General features: G+C 33.5%; 1 protein-coding gene across 1 annotated transcript in view; it reads right to left on the bottom strand.

Annotated features, from left to right (window-relative positions):
* LOC119836923 (putative transcription factor SOX-15) overlaps positions 1-20754 on the bottom strand; it is a 99368-nt gene that overhangs the window by 62214 nt on the left and 16400 nt on the right. Inside the window, exon 3 of the mRNA XM_038362391.1 lies at positions 11360-11745. Coding sequence (XP_038218319.1) covers positions 11360-11745 — 386 coding nt within the window. The remainder of the gene's footprint in view (positions 1-11359; positions 11746-20754) is intronic.

The following is a 20754-nucleotide window of genomic DNA, read 5'->3' as shown; positions in this document are numbered from 1 at the left end:
TGAGCTAGTTTAATCAGATATAGGAAGGAACTTCTTAATTGGATACTTATATAAAAAATCGGGCAAGTACGAGTCAGTCTACGTACCTAGTGGTTCCGTAGATGTAAGCTAAAGAGAAACTGCAAAAAAATTGGTAACCCATCCAATTTATGACTGTACCAAGTTTTATCTTTTTTATCTTTTGTTTGTTGTTGTATAGCGACAAAAGAAATATATCATCCATGAAAATTTCAAATCTCTACATCGGTTCGCGAGATACAGTCAGACAGATGGACACCGAAGCAAAAGGGGCCTGTTTCACCTTTTTGGGTACAGAACGAAAATAAAAGAGACTACAATAAGCGATATAGATACCACCTAGGCAGATGTATATGTATACACATAAAAATACCTGCAAATGAGTTCATTAAACCAAGCATAACATCTTTAATGGAGTCGAGAGCTATAACGGGCGAACAATGTCACACATTAATATTATAATTAAATCATTACATTAATTTACTTACAGACAGAACATAAAACATTCCACAACATTAGCGGCATACGAAATAATAATGTTTGTGTGTGTTACATTTTTGTATTAAATTCACACATGTGTAAAAAATACATGGGAACTGGAAGGAAATGTATTATTTATTTATTTGCATCAAGGTTTACTGTTACATTGTGTATGTTGGTACACTTAACATCGCAGTTTTATAGCAACCACGTTTATCTATTTCTCTTTTAATTTATAATTATTGTAATGAACCTATTCTATAATTGTAATGAACCTATTCTATAATATCTTATTATCTATTTGTTGCGACCTGATCTAACGATTCATAAATACAAAAGATCTTCTTCTGCCAATAAATTGGTATATTTTTTATGTCATAGCTGGCAGCTGAGCTGGTGGTTTGCCTGAAGGTAAGTTATAACCATCGCATTCGCAGAGATATTAAAGTTTGTATACCTAATGTTAGAAGAAATAGTCACTAAAATAGATTTCTAGTATAATAATATTGTATACATAATCGTAAGTAATTGTGAAGGCGTTTGAATACTTTATACTGCTACCATTTCAAAGAACATACACTAAAATATATTCTCACTATTTGATAAGTGGAGAAAAATTCAACGAATAGTTTAAAAGGTACATACATATTGTTACGAAATAAATATAAAGTGACGCTGCTAAACTTCGTTGTTACTTTCCTTTTTTGTTTACATTTAAGTTTGAAAAAAAATATCAAGTATCAACATTATTAACTCAACTTATAAAGTACCAATCAAAACTTGGTAAGTGAACTATGGTTATATCGTATAGCGCAACGGAGCGGCGTTGACCCTATTGCGTTTGTGAGTCATGTTCGAGGCGCGTGCGCTTAGTTTCAAATTTCGAACGAGCTTTTAAAACTTATTCCAAGTTTGAATTTTTAGTCGGCAATTAAGAAGCTATTAAAAATAATTTGTAATTTGAATAATACCAGTATTAAATGCTATAAATAAGAGACAAAAAAATACCGTTTTCTAGTCTGTGGTTTATAAAATCATCGTTGATGCGACAGGGCCTATTTGACCCTATTGTGTGTGAGTCATGTCGGCGCGTGCGCAACTTGCGGTTTTAAATTTCGAATGACATTCAGTGTCCGTTAGTAATAGTACAAATTGCTAATTCGTATAATGTACACGGATAAATATGTTAGGTTTTGTGTTTGTTTATTTGCTTATCAAGAACTAATGTCGTGATTCATTTGTAATATATTGTTATTTTAGTAAGGATTCTGAAATAGGGACTGAAAAAAATAATGTTCTCACATCCCATACAGAAACCAAAAATTCAGACAATCCTTGTAACAGTTGGCTAGTCTATACTCCGCTCCGCGGTTGCCATGGAAACAGAATGCTATTTAAATTCAATCACTGATAGGTTAAAGACTAACTTATCATTTCAACAGTTAAATCAAGTTTTGCTTAAAGTCAGGTTTGAATTAAACAAGTCAATTATGTTCGTGGGTTTGATTCGTAATTATTTCTATATAATTAATCGTAATAAGATTCTTGTTAGATAGAGAAATCATTATGATGATTGTTATTAAGTTTATGGAGATTTTTTTTTGTTTGTCCGTATGTAGTGATCGTTGTAATTACTGAGACGGTTTGCAAAGTTTGTAGAAAAACAAAATTATTACTAATTTTTGCAAATAATATACACCCAAAACGTATTAAGTATAGTCGTTATGAAGCTTAAAATACAATAAATGCGAAAGTTTAAGGATGTGTGTGTGTTTGTTGCTCTTTCACGCAAAAACTACTGAACCGATTGCAAAAAAATTTGGTACGTAGATAGCTGGACAACTGGAGTAACATATAGGCAACTTTTTATCCCGATTCTTACGGGATTCGAACTTAAGCGCGTGAAACCGCGGGGCGCAGCTAGTATTAGTATAGATTAGAGAATTCCAGTCATTGATATTTCTATGTTCCAAGTGCGAATTGTTTATTACATTTATTATAACATTAGAATAATTAAGCCAGCACATTGAAGACTAATGCGTATCTATGATTACGTTAAGGAAAGACAATTTTCCTCAGAGATTACCTCCCAAGTGGAAGTGCCCCCACTACTTACTTTCGTATATGGACACACACACTTATACCACCGCTGGATATCCGAAAATGAACTCTATGTCTTAACACATAAAGGTGTCGATCACCGCATATCAACCATGGAGTGCGTTTATCAGATGTGACATACGGAATTAATTGTATTATTATTGTCTACGTGATGCGACTAAGCGATACGGCCGGTAGCTTTTTGTTATATTTCTTAGAACAACGCTTATACGGATTTCGGCGTTCGGGGAACCTTACCTGCCTAGGTTTCAAAGATAGGTTTAGATTTCGGAGCACGCGGATTCCAGGTTTCCTAAATTCGGTTCGATGTAACGTGGGAATGAATGTTTGACTTTTTGGACACTGCGAAATGTGTAACTGCGAATGGTATGAGATTTTATTCGTGTTATTTTTCATTGCTTTTAAGCATTATTCTTGCGTATTTTAAATAGACCATTCATGAATTACGTATTTTAAATAGACCATTCATGATATCCCAAGGGAGATTTAATCGCGATATCCTATCACCCAAGTCAGCAAATACCCCGTATGTATATCAAATTTCATCAAAATCCGTTCAGTAGTTTCAGCGTGATTGACGGATAAACATCCAAACAAAAATCTTTTACATTTATATTATTAGTGTACATACATAACCTAAGACACTCACAGATAACGTGGCTATCTAGTGGTAAAAGAATTTTCAAAATCGATTCAGTAAATCCAGATATTATCCCATACCATCTATAAACATACTCACAAATTCACACATTTTATACGCGATTTATTCATTATATTATTTACCCGACATTTCGAACACTTTACAGCGAGCGTGGTCACGGGGAGACTGAATAAATCGCGTTTAAAATCCGTTTTAAAGTCTTTAATTTCTAAATTTATATTACTCGCGTAAAATCAAAGGTATACTAGATATAAACTATTTACTTTTCTTACTAAAATATAAAATTAGTATAGCAACTATTACTAATTGTCATTATTTCTAGCGTCATCAAATAAACAGACAGTAAACAGATACTTCCTCCCACCTATTTCCTCTATCTAAATAAACTTCATAAATAAAAAAACCACAGATACCAGTAATAACACCATAAATGTCCAATTCTCAAATCAGATAGACACTGGCAACACCAAATATAGCTGTCATTTATGAATGAAGTTAATCAGATAAGCGTATTCGTGGTTTTAATTACTCCAAGAATCTTGTCATGATTTATCATTGGTGAAAGGGACGTACTAATGTGATATAAAGATATGTAATTCATCCCAGCTTTGCCCGTTTTAACGTAACTAGCTGTGACCCGCGGTTGAAACCGCGTAAGTCCGTATCCCTTAGGAATATCGGTATAAAAAGTGCCTATGTGATATTTCAGTTGTCCAGCTATCTACGAAGCAAAATAGTATTATTATTCACCAATAGATGTCAGGAAAAAAAACACGAATAAAACACGAATATGACATTTTCTAAAAAAGATTCCTAGATAGATCGATTTATCGCCCCCGAGACCCCCTATAAACTAAATTTCATGAAAATCGTTGGAGCCGATACCGAGATTCCAATTATATATATATATATATATATATATATATATATATATATATATATATATATATATATATATATATATATATATATATATATATAAACAAGAATTGCTCGTTTAAAGGTATAAGATTTATTAGATAAATTAATTTATTAATTTAATAAATAGTATTTTCTTGTGTTTGATTTTACGCGAGTATTATACACTTAGACATTAAAATTTTTGGCAAACTGACCACGTGGTCACGGAGTCTCCCCGTGACCACGCTCGCTGTAAAGTGTTCGAAACGTCGGGTTAATAATATAATGAATAAATCGCGTTTAAAATCCGTTAAAAAGTTTTTAATTTCTAAATGTAATTTAAAAATGTCCAGAAATGCATTCATGACTTGTTTATATGATGTGGATTTGGAGAAGCTATTTAATTTCATTTAGAAATAATAACGGATACACAAAAAAATTATTTGGATTTATCCGTTTTGTATTCAAATTAATTATTTATTGTATCAAGGAGGGCGTGTTTTATTTATTGTATGAAGAGGTCTTGATAATCAGCAATCAGTCTCATAACAGAGTAAACAAGGGATCGATTATGTTTATAAATCTAAGTAATTATTATGAAAAGAACGTCGTATTCTTCAGAACTACTGCATTCCATTTACAAATATAAGTATTAATAACTTTATTTCCTTTCTTAATCATTAAGCGAATGTTAAAAACTTAATTACCAACAAGTGTCTACGCTCGCACGACAAACATGTACTTTTATAATTACATATCGGAATCTAAAACATCTAATCCATTACAACTATATAAATTGTAAGTTTTTTTAAGTTGGCAACATTTTAAAAATCATTACGTTAATAACTCAATGAGTTGGACGTTTAATGATACTATTAGAGCTTTTAATGAATTACAATTCTTTGGTAAAATTACATCGAACTGAAAATTAATGTTCTAAAGCAAAATTCATGTAACTTGTTGCAGTCGTGCGTATGTTTATTACATAAAGCTTTGTTGTACAGAAAGTACTTAGTTCTAAGAATTTAGTTCCTTAGAAGATTGAAGTATTCAAGACTAGCTCTGCGCACCGTCTACGCCCGTAGTTCATGCATAGCCTATAGAACTTATGGATCACTAACATCTGTTATTTCGTAATCTGTTCAGTAGTTACTGAGATTAGTGCGTTCAATCAGACAAACAAACAAACAAACAAACAGACAAACTCTTTAGCTTTATAATATTAAGTATAGATAGTATAGATTTGAACCGAATTTTACTATTTTTTGGACCAAAATCAGCACCCTGCATTCAGAAAATTTGGCGCAGTAAGAAGATCGTTTGCGCAGTTTGTCAACATTGAGATTTCTAACCCAAAACCCACCTAAGATTATTTGCTTCCGTTCAATTTAATAGCATTTAATGCCGATATAAATCTACTCATATAATTGAGGCCGCTCCGTACGTCTGTTACGATATTACAGGCTATATAGGGTGTGCAATTTAACCAATTAACGCAAGGATAGAGCCAAGGTCACATAATGACACTCTTGAATAATAATGCGCTTGATTGATGCTTCCTTAATATTATTATGCGACGCGACTTTTACGTTAGGGATGTATTCGATAAGTTAATATATAAAATCAAATATAAACAATTATTTATTCAATTAAAAAGATACTTCACTACATAGTATAAAACAAAGTCGCAGTCTCTGTTTCTCTCTCTTTGTATGCTTAAATCTTTAACTACGTTACGGATTTTGATGGGGTTTTCTTTATAGATAGAATGATTTAAGAGGAAGGTTTATTATAATAACATCTATAAACTACTCTGAATTAACGCGTACGAAGCCGCGGGCAAAAGCTAGTATTTTATAAACCCTTTTAAATAGTTTGTATGAACGATTAGATTAAATTATAAATACGTACGTTGTTGTGTCTATGAAAATGAAATAAATAGGGTATTTCTGTGTTTCTTTGATATTTAAAATTATATGTTATTATATATTTATAAATGTAGTCAATGAATCATAGTATTATATAAGCTGAGTTTGTAAACAAATAAGGGTTTCCCCACTATCAGCTTATTTGTTATTTATTCATTAATGCCTAACCGTTCTGTGGTTTTCTATCCCGAACCGCTTCGCGTCATAATGCTCTAGTTTATCGTTATTCGGTATTTCAACAAAATCGGTCTAGTCGTTTTTACGCGTTAATACAACCAATGTTTTTCAAAATTATATACATGCATACACAGAAATAAAATATATTATATAATATAATAATAATATAGCATTAATTCAATATCTTTCTACACGCCTATAACTAGTGTTCAATTTTTATCATATCTCCATAAATAAGAGTGTAATTATATTGTATTTAACAAAACTTATTCGATAACTTTTTTACATCAGTAACAGTCACTCATTGCTTTATTCAAATACTTAGCAAGTTTTGTATGTGGTAGTCGAGCACGCTTCGGCACTAATTGGGCCAGCTCGCACCGGGGAAGTACCACACCCCCACAGAAGACCGACGTGAAATAGCATTCTGCTGTGTTTCGTTCGGTGAGTGGGGGAGCCGGAGGCCCATATCCTTATCCTTACCCTTCCCAGTCCTTTCCTTTATTCCTATTGCCAATCCTTTCTCAATCCCTTCCCAAAAAGTCGGCAATCCATTTGTAGAGGCGTAAGGTCTGCAAAGGACCTTATGCCTCTACAAATGTTCATGGGCGGTGGTAGCGCTTACCATCAGGCGTCCCACCAGCTCCATTGCCGACTGTAACATAAAAAAAAAATAGACTGTGATTCTAATCCGATGATTAAATTAATAGTTCCATAGGAATATCTGACCAAACATACATACCTTAAACATCAAATCTCGGACAATAACTGATCTCTGATGAATACTATAATTGTATATAATGAATAATTGGAATTTTAATTCAAATAGAATAATCCAAATATAAAATACACGATTTCAATATTTGCTACATTTTCAAGATATATAAACCCACCGAATAAACCAAGCAAAACTTCGAGATCTTTCTAGAAGAGAGTCTACCAAATCAAGCAAGCAAAACTTCGAGATCTTTCTAGAAGAGAGTCTAATTCAAATTTCGAATTGGGAATTTACGAGAACAAATCTTAGCTAAATTACCCGGCACACGCTTGGCCGGTTCATATTTTTTATTCGGGTTTTATTTCATTAACCGCGATAGCATCTAGCCACCCACGCGGGATCATAATGACTTGCCATATCAAACGGTACAGTCGTGTGCAGATGTTTTGTGTACCGTTAGAGACAAACATAAAAAATATTTTTTATTACGAAGCAAATGAGCTATTTCTTTTTTGTGTATTTCAGACTTCATTGGCAACTCTGGGATAAAACGTATTATATCAATATATAAGACAACAAAGTACATAAATAGACGCATATATTAAAAAGTAAATAAAAATAACTCTTTTAAAATTCAATATTTTAAGTAGAATTTCAGACTCAAGAGTTAATATATGGAAAATTTTCTAGTTTCCATGCAATTGTGTAATAATGCCATAATTTTATAATCACTTATTTCCATTTAATTTTGATTAAGTAATGGAGGAATAAATCTTTAAAGAATTTTATTTTTTTTTATGATATATTTTTTTTTGTTTTTCCACACGACTGTACAATAGCGTTGAGTTCGTGTCCCCTACACTTCGGGTGAAAGTTTTAAAGGTCGACTTCAAATTATAATAATACTTTTATTTGGCTAGTAGCCCGAAAATTGGGCCTTCCATACTCGGCTTAGCCGTTACCGAGCTCTCTTGCTTAGCTGCTGATAAAATTCAAAATTTGGTAAACATTTTTTGTTATCTGTGGAGCTGATCGCTACACGATATTAAAACTTTTTATTAACTTCTTTTATAAAAAGCATATTATAAGAAATTAAATATAATAATTAATACAGGTAATACAAAATGCCTATGTTGTGAGTTTGGTTGGTAATTTTAAACAAGACTCGAGACCTAGGCGTATCTATTTATTTACGAAGATATACATCTTTGATACTTGTGATGTAAAGCGGAAGAATTTGTTTGTTTGGACGCGTCAATCTCAAGAACTACTGGTTTAATTTTTTTTTGCCTTGTATAGTTAATTTATTGAGGAAAGCTATATATATTGCAGGATGGATGATCGTAGGCGTTCCGTTCCTATTACCTAGGTTTCACTATATCTTATATACAATATACTTTATACTAACGCCTCGGCTTCGCCCGTGGTACCTATAACCTTCCTCAATAAATGGGCTGTCTAACACTGAAAAATGTTTCTAAACGGACCAGTAGTTCCTGAGATTAGCGCACTCAACCAAACAAACTCTTCAGTTTTATAATATTAATCCCATATATTAAAAATATTGTTTTAATCCTTAATTTCTATATCGTCTACAGATAAAATACTTCAACCTATAACGTTATATGAATGCTTAATTAAAACGAGTGCATTTTCACTTCACATTAAACCGATTACGGTGAAACTTTGATGCAATACGAAATCAAGTTATCGAAACAAAAAAATTATTAAAATATACACTTCATCACATTTATCAGGCACTAATTAAGTTGTCACTATCCTTTTGCGATGAAAGAATGTATAATTGGTTTATTGTTAATGTTTTTGGATATTTTTTTGTGTTACTTGAAGTCCTATTTAGGCTGTGGTCACCTAATCCCTACTTAATATTATAAATGCGAAAGTAACTCTGTCTGTCTGTCTGTCTGTTACGCTTTCACGCCTAAACCACTGAACCGATTTTCACAAAATTTGGTATGAAGATAGAACTGAACTTGGGAAAGGACATAGGATACTTTTTATCGCGAAAAAAGGGTAGAAAGGGTTGAAAGAGGGGATGAAAGTTTGTATGAAAGTTCTTTATTGTCAAACCGATTTTGATGAAACTTGGTATGAAGATGGAGCTAAACGTGGGAAAGAACAAAACATACTTTTTGATGCGAAGAAAATTCTCCTTACCATGTCGCGCGATATAAGCGAATTCTACGCGGGCGAAGCCGCGGGCGAAAAGCTAGTTAATTATATTTACTTTTAATATGCAGAATAAATTATATGAGGATCAGATTCAAATATTATATGAGACTTGTGACGTTCAATTTAAAAGAACTTGTACTCTATAGCTATAAAGTTAAGGCTCAATTTTAATCGAATTTATTTAGATATATTATATGTATGTTTTTTAAATCGCAATATAAAGGTGGTAGATCAACTTAGGTCAGTGCGTCAGGCCTTTTGCCATAACATAACTATATTCTTAACTAGCCCCTCGTCCCGGCTCCGTCCGAGTTGAGACGTAAAACATAACCTACCTCCACTTATATATAATTCACTTTCAATGGGTAAAATCTTATATATAAAACTCTTAGTCTCTATTTGTCACCAAACTCCTCTAAAACGGCTGGACCGATTCTTATGAACTTCGGCCAACATCTATTTTTTCATAACTCTAAGTGATAAGAGTAAGGCAGAACAGCGTTTGCCGGATCAGCTATAATTTTTAAAATCGGTTCAGTATATCTAGACATCTTGGACATGCCTGTTTCTTCTAAAGAAAAACTTTGAAAAACTAAAACATTTGATATTATGCTAACCCGCCCTTGCCCACCGTGGCGTAGGAGGCCTGTGTCCCAGCAGTGGGAATGTATGAGCTGATGATGATGATGATATGCAGAGATTACCCGTCACCTCAAAATAACAAACATTACTCTCTTAATAATAACTTAAAGTCATTCTATTATGCTTTTTTAACGTATATAAACATTGATATATTTTAGTACTCGCTGCGCCCCGCGGTTTCACCCCCTCAAACCCGTATCCCGTAAGAATAACGAGATAAAAAGTTGCCTATGTGTTATTCCAGTTGTCCACCTATCTACGTACCAAATTTCATTGCAATCGGTTCTGTGGATTTTGCGTGAAAGGGCAACAAACACACACATCCTTACAAACTTTCGCATTTATAATATTAGTAGGATATTAAAAGCATGCTTCTTACATTTCGTTCAATCATAAGCAACAAAATTCATTTATGTATAAAATGTTAAGATTAATAACGAAATTGTAAATGAAGTAACAAGCTGTTTGTGGCATTTAAAATTCAAATAAGATTGCATTTTTATGCTTACTCATGTATCTTGGGCGGTTAGTATTAACGAGATATACCCATACAGATATACAGACATACCCGAGTCGTCGCTTAAGTATATTTATTACGTTTAATATAGTCGTAACCTACTAATATTATAAACGTGAAAGTTTGTAAGTATGGATGGATGTATGTTTGTTACTCTTTCACGCAAACTACTGAACCGTTTGCAATGAAATTTGGTACGTAGTTAGCTAGACAACTGGAATAACACATAGGCAACTTTATATCACGATATTGCTACGGGATACAGACTTACGCGGGTGAAACCGCGAAGCACAGCTAATACTATATAAAGCTTTATATATATGTTTATTGTTTTACCAAACATAACAAATGGATTGCCGATTTCAAATTGGAAAGGGATTAAAAAAGGAAAGAGGGAAATAAAGGAAAGAACTAGGGTAAGGAAAAGGATATGGGGGTTACATATACAGCAGTAAATAATGGTATTATCTCAAGAAATTTTGAGAAGGATTACTACATTGTATGAAACAAAGTAAGTCGCTTTCCTCTGTTTGTGTCTGTATGCTTAGATCTTTCAAATTAAGCAACAGATTTGGGGGAGTTATTTTAAATAGATAGAGTGATTCAAGAGGAAGGTTTATATGTATAACAACATATTAAAAACAGAGTGAAAGGGGTTATACTCCGAATTTAACAAAAGCTAAAAAAAATCGAATCGGGCAAAAGTGTATTTAATGTTTTTGTAACGAATGTTGTATCGCTTAATAAAAGATAAAAGGGACATATTTTAAGTATTCTGAAGTTAGAAAATATAATCCACTTCATACTTAGTATTTTCTTGTGTTTGGTTTTACGCGAGTATTATACATTTAGAAATTAAAAACTTTTCAGTCTCCCCGTGACCACGCTCGCTGTAAAGTGGTCGAAACGTCGGGTTAATAATATAATGAATAAATCGCGTTTAAAATCCACTTCATACTTCACTACCTACAAAAATAAACAATTCGGAAAAACAGTGCACTTACCTAGCATTTTGCTCAAATCAGCATTATGTAGATCCGGGTTCTCATCAGCCAGCTTCTTCCGCTCCACCTTAGCCCACACCATGAAGGCGTTCATGGGTCTCCTTATCCTGGCTTCCTTCAGCGCCTTGGCCTGCCCCATTTTCGTGGTGAAAGGCGCCCTCGCATATTGCTGAGTTGAGAAATCTCTAGATTCGTACGGGTTTCTATAGTCGTATTGCGTTCTGTAGTCCAGACCGTAGGGTAGGGTCGACCAGACCACTAGTTCTGGACTCGTCTGTTCCTGGGTTGAGTCTGTGCTGTTTTCCACGGCCCCTTGGACGTATTGTTCGTAGCTCCTGTGGTAGGTGGGTGGGGATTCGATGCCGGCACCACCGGAGTCCATCATACTGTGAAAGAGATATTTATTTGAAATGGTGTAGTTACAATTTTATCGTATTAACAAACATTATGAAACTGGGATATACTTAATTGTGTAAGAAATAGGTATGCCAACGTTTATTATTTTTATGACTATCATAACCTAATGTATTACATCCTAGCTGTGTCGCGCGGTTTCACCCGCGGACGATTGCGAATATGTAAACCCGCTGGTAACACATAGTATTAGTATCTATCGCTTGTTTTATTCTAGTACATAAACCACAATACTACAAAGTATCATCGAAATCCATTCAGTGGCGTTTGCGTGAAACACTAACAAACATCCATACATTTACAAACTTTCGCGTTTATAACAGTAAGATATTTTATCATCAGATGAACCGTTTAACGCAGTTAAATATTCACAATCAAACTAGACCATTAGTAGGTATTTATGCGAAATTTTTGAATTATAACAAAATACATGTAATGTAAACTAAAACGCCATGTCTACATGTACTATGAAGCTATAATGGAGACCTAGTGCATACGAGCTTTGCGTATCGTCGGAATTCTAAAAACGCCACCGGTGTCATTTGGCCGGTATCACGGCAACGATATGAGGAAACGGCGGCAACACGAGTCGGGTTTTATCTTTACAGCTAATCGATTGACGACAGAATAGGAGCTCGACTTAGGTGGTTTCTAAGAGAAGCGTCGTGGAATTGCACTTTTGCGGAATTCTCTGGAATGTTCTGTGTGATAATTAATAGGCAGGTGACATTCTTTTTGCATAATACGAATATATTATTAACTAAATGAACCTGCGGCGTCACTCGTCTGTTACCCGGGCAATAATTTGCCAATTTAATACTACTACCTAATTTTGTACCTAACTTTGTAATCTCTCTTGGGATCTGTACCTAATTTTTTACAGATTCCAAGAGAGATTTCTGTTGTTGTTTTATCTGTATACCATTGGTGAGATAAAGATCCTTTATACATTAGATTTTTGATTTTTAAATTCTCCTAAGTTGACGAATATTTTATTATTTTTTCATAAAAAGCAAATTGTGCGACAGTTCGAAAAGATTTGAAATTCGAATCTTATTGGAAAGAAAAATATGAATATTATGGCTTCTCAACATTTGTACCAACAATAACTTATTACTGTTAAAAAACAATGTTTTAGATTATCGTTCTAAATAACTAAGATTTCACAACTAAATTTAATCATTTAAAAAATACGTATTTAAAAAGCTCGTAAAACCTGTTTTATCTAACGTAAGTAAAACCTGATACAACCTACCACATAGACAAGTACCAGGTAATCATAACCTCACAAGAAGCGATTCCGAATTTATATGAAAGTTAGCGCCTTACTCGACACCGCTCGTTCTAAGAACGCAAGCGCCGCTGTGGGAATCACTGTTGTTATTGAAATTGGCTTGTGCATAATGCCTTCTCGCTTTAACCGACTTCGCGAAAAGCGAATAGGGTTATAACTTATAATCGATGATGACTCTGTCCGTCTGTCTATCTGTAACTGTTATATTGATCGTTTAATACTTGAAATTTTTCATAGACATATCTATTTCTGTTGCCGTTATAACAAATAATAAAAAATCGAGGTCAAGCAACCAGTGTCGCGGCCATAAAGTGGATGGGTGGCAAATGTTTTTGCAGTTACCCTTTAGCTTAATGGTACAGAACTCTTAGCGTCGCGAGTCCGATTCGCACTTGTTAAAAAATTACGTGTGTCTTCAAAAATTTTATCGCAACATCTTATATATATGAATTACTAGCTGCGCCCCGCGGTTTCACCCGCGTAAATCCGTATCCCGTAGGAATATCGGGATAAAAAGTTGCCTATATGTTATTCCAGTTGTCCAGCTGTCTATGTACCAATTTCACTGCAATCGGTTCAGTAGTTTTGCGTGAAAGAGCAGCAAACACACACACATTCTTACAAACTTTCGCATTTATAATATTAGTAGGATTAGTAGGAAGTAGGATTAGTAGGATAGAATGATTGACAAAGTCGACCCTTAAGTGTTTTTAAAGTCTCAATTGTAGATTGTAGGTTTTAATTTAATCTTAGACAAAAGACTACCTTTTATGGTTAAATAATACTAATACTAAAAAGAAAAATTAAAACAAAATTTTCAGTGCCAGGTAAAAAATTATTAATGATTTAATTCTTAAAACTATTTCTGTTAAAAACAGAATAAATTATTATAATTAATATTATTAATAGCCGATTAACATGCAATTGTATTTTAGAGCAGTAGGTATTATATAAATCTATAGATATATTGTAAAAATATTTAAAATTACAGACTTGTATCTCTGTATCAAATTTCAGACGCAAAATACCATTCAAATAAAAAATTCCGACATCCGACATCTACCATCCATTCCAAGACAGTTTCGCGAGACTAAATAAAGGTAATCACACTTATATTATAAATGTGAAAGTATGTTTGTTTGAATGTTTGTCCATCAATCACGCTGAAACTACTGAACGGATTTTGATGAAATTTGGTATACATACAGGTACGAGCTGACTTGGATGATAGGACACTTTTAATCCCGATTAAATACTCCCTTGGGATAAAACAGGAATCTTGATATCCGAGCGGAGGCGGGATAAGCGTAAATATAATACTAGCGTAAAGCGTATATATATATAATACTAGTATTAAATAACTTAATAGAAAAATCTATGGACATATTTATTTGTCTACGTAATAAAGATACTCTGTACTGTTCCTATCTTATAAAATTAATAAATCTAATATATAAAATTCTCGTGTCACAGTTTTCGTTGCCATACTCCTCCGAAACCGTTTGACCGATTTTGATGAAATTTTTTGTGCTTATCCGGTATCTATGAGAATCGGCCAACATCTATTTTTCATACCCCTAAATGATAAGAGTAAGGCAGAACAGCGTTTGCCGGGTGCAGCTAGTAGTTTTATAATGTAAATAAAGTGTCTCTAAACTACTGGACAAATTTATCAGAGAGCTATAGTACTATTCCTCAGTTCATCTTTACTACTCTTTTTTATAAATACGAAAGTACGTGTCCGTAAGGCACGACTTAAACCACTATGATGTTCACATCAACTAAAAAAATAATCTGACAAATTCTACCCCCAAGGGGATAAATTAGGGGATGAAAGTTAAACTAATAAGCTCATTTTATTTTATTCGCCCCATCTCGAGCCGGAATAACTAATAACTAATAATATAAGTAATCATACATTCTACGTAAACCGATAAAGCTCATTGCGTCACCAATAATTACCTATAAACGTCACCAAACGTACCTTTGGTGACGTCACAACGCAGTCTGCGCATGCGTTATCGTTCGACAGTGATCGGGAATAATTTTAATGGCAGCAATTACGTATGCAAATAAATATGTGATTAGTGTGAAGGACTCATTGCATTTTTAGCGTTTGATTATATTATAAATCGCGTTTATATTATTATATACTTATTATGTTTTGCATTGTTATTTGTTTACAAGAATAATTTTATATTAGATTTATTTACTTCAAGATCTGACAGATGTTGACATATTTCAGCGAAATGTCAAACGTGCGAAGGTTAAATAGTCATGAGTTTACGAAATTTTACGAAATTTTCGAATTCTGCGAAAATTTCCTATTACCATACGAATCCTTTCTACTAACATTACAAAAACTATAGTTTGTAACATATAGAGCAACATTTAGATGTATGTTTGTCAATCTGTTCGAAACTTCACTTTAGTACAGAGATGCATACAGTCTGGACGAGCACCTTTTTGCCCGGGTACCACACGAGTATCGCCACGGGTTACAGCTAGTATAAATAAGTCTGCGCCTTTAAACCATTATCTGATACAGATGCGAAAAACATCTGCCCCGTAGGTACTTCACAAAAAAAAAAAATTAAAAATTCCGGTTGTCAGTTAAAGACAAGTGTCAAATAATATTGTCAATTTATTTGACGTGACCCAAGGTGATTTATGTCCACTTATTAAGTATGTTATTTATGTAAGTTAGCACAACCAATTACTTTTTAAGTATATAGTAAATTATGTTCGCTTTATGTAGTACATTTTTAGCTGCGTCAGAATAAATAGCCGGATGGCGTAGTGATTGGGCCAATGGTATGTGGATTCTATTAACACTCGTGAAAAATGTTGTGGCGATGAAATGATTTTTTTATGCTATTACCGAGTAAATGTGCTGGTGATTAGCGTGATGAACATTTCGCAGAGGTCTGAGCCTCAATGCGCTGCCCACTTTTAATCGGTAAAGGATAAGGAAAGGATTGATGATTGGAAGGAATGGACTGGGAAAGGTGAGGGAAAGGAAATGAGGAATCCAGCTCCCCCACTCACCGTATGAAACACAATTACATTCTATTATTTCACGCCGTTTTTCTGTGGGGGTGTGGTACTTCCCCGTTGAGAGCTGTCTCAATTCGTGCCGAAGCGTGCTCGACTCCCACACTAAATTAAATTGAATTAATGGATTTTTCAGTTTTACGGTTTCGGATTTCAGAATATCTTCGTGTTTATAAGTAACTAGCTGTTCGCCCCGGCTTCGCCCGTGGTACATATATAGTCTATGTTACTCGTGGATAATGTAGCTTTCGAATGGTGAAAGAATTTTTAAAATCGGTCCAGTAGTTTTTGAGCCTATTCATTACAACCAAACAAACAAAGTTTTCCTCTTTATAATATTATTATATATTATATATATATAGTGTAGATTTGTTTCAGTATAGATATAGTTCTTTGCTAAGTTTACGAATAAAATTAAATAAAAGCTAGAATCTGGGAGAAAGGTTGACAGATTGATGACGTATTAAAGATTGGAACTCTAATCCACTTGCTCCTACATAAAAGAATCTATTTGATTCAATTAAATAGTCCACTCAAAATATAAATGCGAAAGTAATCTGCCTAACTATCCGTCTGTTTGTCTGACTTCACGCCTAGATCACTGAACCGATTTGAATGAAATTTAGCACAGATATAGTTTGAGACCTGAAAGAAAGGATACCCTGTATCCTTAGTTCCTACCCGGAACCCCCAATGAAATGCGAACTATACGGGAACTTTATAACTATTTTATAAACCCAGGACTACCTTTTATCTTGAATACGCAGGCAAAGACGTTCGTATTATATAGACTGTAAGAGCAAGTGGGATAATTTAGTAGTTTAAAACATTGTTTTTTTTGTTCTTATTACTATGTTTATTCAGCTATTCCTTATTGTGGACTTTATTTGAGAAATCATCACTACATAGTATAAAACAAAGTCACTTTCCGACTTCAGCGTCTCTGAATGGATATTTAACATTACGAAGCAGAATTTCATGAGGTTTTTTTTTGAATAGATGGAGTGATTCAGGAGGAATGTATATATGTATAATAACTTCCATTGGATAATGGAGAAATACTGTTATTTTTGGGTACGCGAGCGAAGCCGCGTGCAAAAGCTAATAAGTCTATAATGCAGTATCAGTAATCGTATCATCATTATTATAATATGAGAAAGTAAACATGGCCGCCTAGCTATTGTTTTTTTCACATTTATGTAAACAATACATACGCCATTAGAAAAGTCGCATTCCGATATATCTAAACAATTTCATACAAATAATAATATTTTCATAGACTTGAATAAATAGGCGATGTTTTGACAACAATTATTTTACGGTTTTGAGTTTTCTTTAATAGCTGGATTTGAATAGAACGAAATTGCGTTGGGTTATTTAGAGATATAGATGACGTTTTATGGGTCATTTTCGGTAAAGGACCTGGGTGGGTTGTCTGGTAAGCTCTTCCGTCGCCCATACACATTTGCAATGGTATAAGGTCCTTTGCAGCAGACATCACGTGTTTATATTTTAATGGTTATATTTGAAATGCATTATTTAGCGTTTAATTTTTAATTTCATTTTAAAGATTATTTTTTGGATGAATTATAATTTAGGAATTGTTTATGTCTTAGTCTTCAAGTAAAACCTTTGCTTTATTAACTAATAGAAACTCGGCTTCGCCGGGAGGTCTCAGCGAGATAAACATGATGATAACAAAGGACACAGTTACCAACTAGTTCGGAAGTCAGTGGGTCATATAAAAGATGTAATTACTTTATTTTATGTCAATAAATGTTTTAAGATTTTCTCTACGCACGCTGTTTTCAAATTATCACAGGGTGATGTGGATATTATCAAACACATTGAACGACAATATGCATTGTTGGACAACCGCGCGCATCAGCGTTCCGGCGATATTGATTCCGACTTCATCAGCATTCGATTCTTCTCTCACAATCGAATCACTTCCTAATTGCGAAATTGATTCATCACCGGTGATTCAGACGGGACTGTCGGTGAGGTCAAATCGGATTCATTGAAACCTCGTGTTTCAGCGGAATCCAAATGTCCTAGCAATATATACTTATTGTAATTATTTGACATATATGTATGATATATCCTCCTAATAATGTAAATGCGAAAGTTTGTGAGGGTGTGTGTATGTTTGTTACTCTTTCACGCAAATACTACTGAACCGATTGCAATGAAATTTGGTACGTAGATAACTGGACTACTGGAATAACACATAGACAAGCTGTCTACGTACCATATTTCATTGTATTTGGTTCAATAGCTTTTGCATGAAAGATCAACAAACACACACATATCCTTACAAACCTTCGCATTTATAATATAAGTAGGATAGGATTTATTGATTAAAACTGAAAGTTAACAAAATGCTTGTAACTAAGCAGATAAATCTAGATTTTACCTTAACTTGCTTCCGCAAATTACAAAGACTGAGGTAATATAACTATTATTAAGAAAAATACGTCTGTCTGTTTATAGTGCAGGCAAACATTGCATTGTCTCGGATCAACAACATACCAGGAGCTCATAACTTCGCAGGGAGTTGTTACAAACATAGTGTTCGAGGAACAACGCTAGTGCGAAATAGCGATGTTAGATGGGAAATAGTATTTATGTAATCCTAATCAGACTTATTTTAATTAATCTGCGAATATCGTATAATATAAATGTAGTGTGATAATTCATTCATTCATTATAATATTCGTCATAATATTATTCATTTTATCTTTAGCTTTATTGTTATTTTGTTTTTTTTTTTGTATGTATGTCTACGTAGATCGCACAGTAAAATGCCATTTTGAGGTTTATCGTATCAAATCTATGAATAACCCGATAACAAAGTAGTTTATTGTTTGTTTAATAGACTTTAAATTATGTAATCTAACTAATTAACATATTTAAGACTAACACACGTATATTAAGCAATACGTTTATAATTTATATCATAAAAAATTTTCACACACACTGGAAGACACGTTTCATAAAACAGCGAACCGCCATCCAAAATCCACATTCGCACGTTGCGCCTTAGAAATTGCGTGACCATATCGGAAAGATCGATAAAAAAAAAACTATTAGAAAACCGATAAAAAGATAAAAAAACGGCCACAGACGTTCAGATTCCGCGAATATAGATAAAGGTGCACACAAACATTGCGTCGTGTGCATGACTGATAAGAATCTTGATAAGGGCTTATCATGTGCAATAGAGCGGCATATCAAATACTAGCTAACTATTATTGCATCTTGTGTGTTTATTTTTCGGTTATGATTTAAGGTCGTATAGGAAAATCGATGGAACTACGATTGGTTTGAATTTCAGATTCTTTTTTTTTTTCTCGTGTGCCAGGAAAATATTTGCTATTGTCAATTGACAGAATCTTCCTCGTTGAGAGATTGGCACTGGTGAGCTATACGTCAAAATAATAAAAAAAAAATGCGAGATGCATTTTAGGCGCAAACTTTTGCGTCTCCAAAGCTTTCAGTTATATTTTTAGAATGATATATAGTATTTGGTCACGGAGAGACTGACCACCACGCTCGCTATAAAGTGTTCGAAACGACGGTTTAATAACATAATGAATAAATCGCGTTTATCCGTTAATCCGTTAAAAAGTTTTTAATTCCTTAATGTATTATGCTAGCGTAAAATCAAACACAAGAAAATACTATGATATATATTACTCTACCAACCAATCCTTCCCAATGTTTTACATGTAATTAAATTCAAATTAAATTTATATTATATATTGATTTAGTAGGTACGGATATCTTATGTCTGCAGGTCGAAAAAAATTACCTCTAAATATCAAAACCTTGCGAAAACCTCGAAGATGGTGTGTATTTTTTTTCTATTTATGGTATATTTCTTTTGTACAATATATTGTATATTCCCTTTTAAATCGCTATTAAATTTCAAAACTACAATATAACATTCACGTGAACATTGCAAATCTCCCACAGAAGGACGTCGCACTTGCCCTGATATGATAAGAAATGCATCTGATAAGAACAACTAACCTATTTAATAACTACTGCACATTTTTCGTATATACATTATTATAAGAACTTGCCAACTTTCCATGATTTATTATTCAAAAATTGCATTTTGATTCTACGATTGAATTTCAATAAAAAAAAATAGAATAACGTGTTATTTCCGGCTTCTGAGTTTAAAGTTTAGCGATTCAAGATGGTTAGAAATTCCAAGTTTTTAAAGCGTTGTACAAATTTCACTAAAATCCTCTCAACGATTGATGATAATTTAAATGCCCTTATCTATACAATATACTACTGAAACAATTTCATTTCCGATTTCCGTTAACTAGCAACGATTCCAGTTATAAATTAAAGATAATCTAAGATCGGCGAGCGCAATTCCAACTGGAAACAGAGCGGGTTTGACGATCTTGACTAATCATTATTGATAGTTGTGATATATTGGTATTTGGACGTGTCACGTGACGGGGGGCGACTGGTTTGGTTAAGGCGTTTCAGACGAGCCGCGGTTGTGCTTTTATAATAATAATATAGCTTGATATGGAGAGGCAAATGCTGAGTAGTCCACCTATCACAAATCCTATCCAAATGTAAAAAAATGTAATTTTTATTTTTATTT

The sequence above is a fragment of the Zerene cesonia genome, chromosome 26 (genome assembly GCF_012273895.1).
Source record: "Zerene cesonia ecotype Mississippi chromosome 26, Zerene_cesonia_1.1, whole genome shotgun sequence".
Taxonomy (NCBI): domain Eukaryota; kingdom Metazoa; phylum Arthropoda; class Insecta; order Lepidoptera; family Pieridae; genus Zerene; species Zerene cesonia.
The sequence above is the reverse complement of the archived record's forward strand: the minus strand, read 5'-3'. Positions and strand labels throughout refer to the sequence as shown.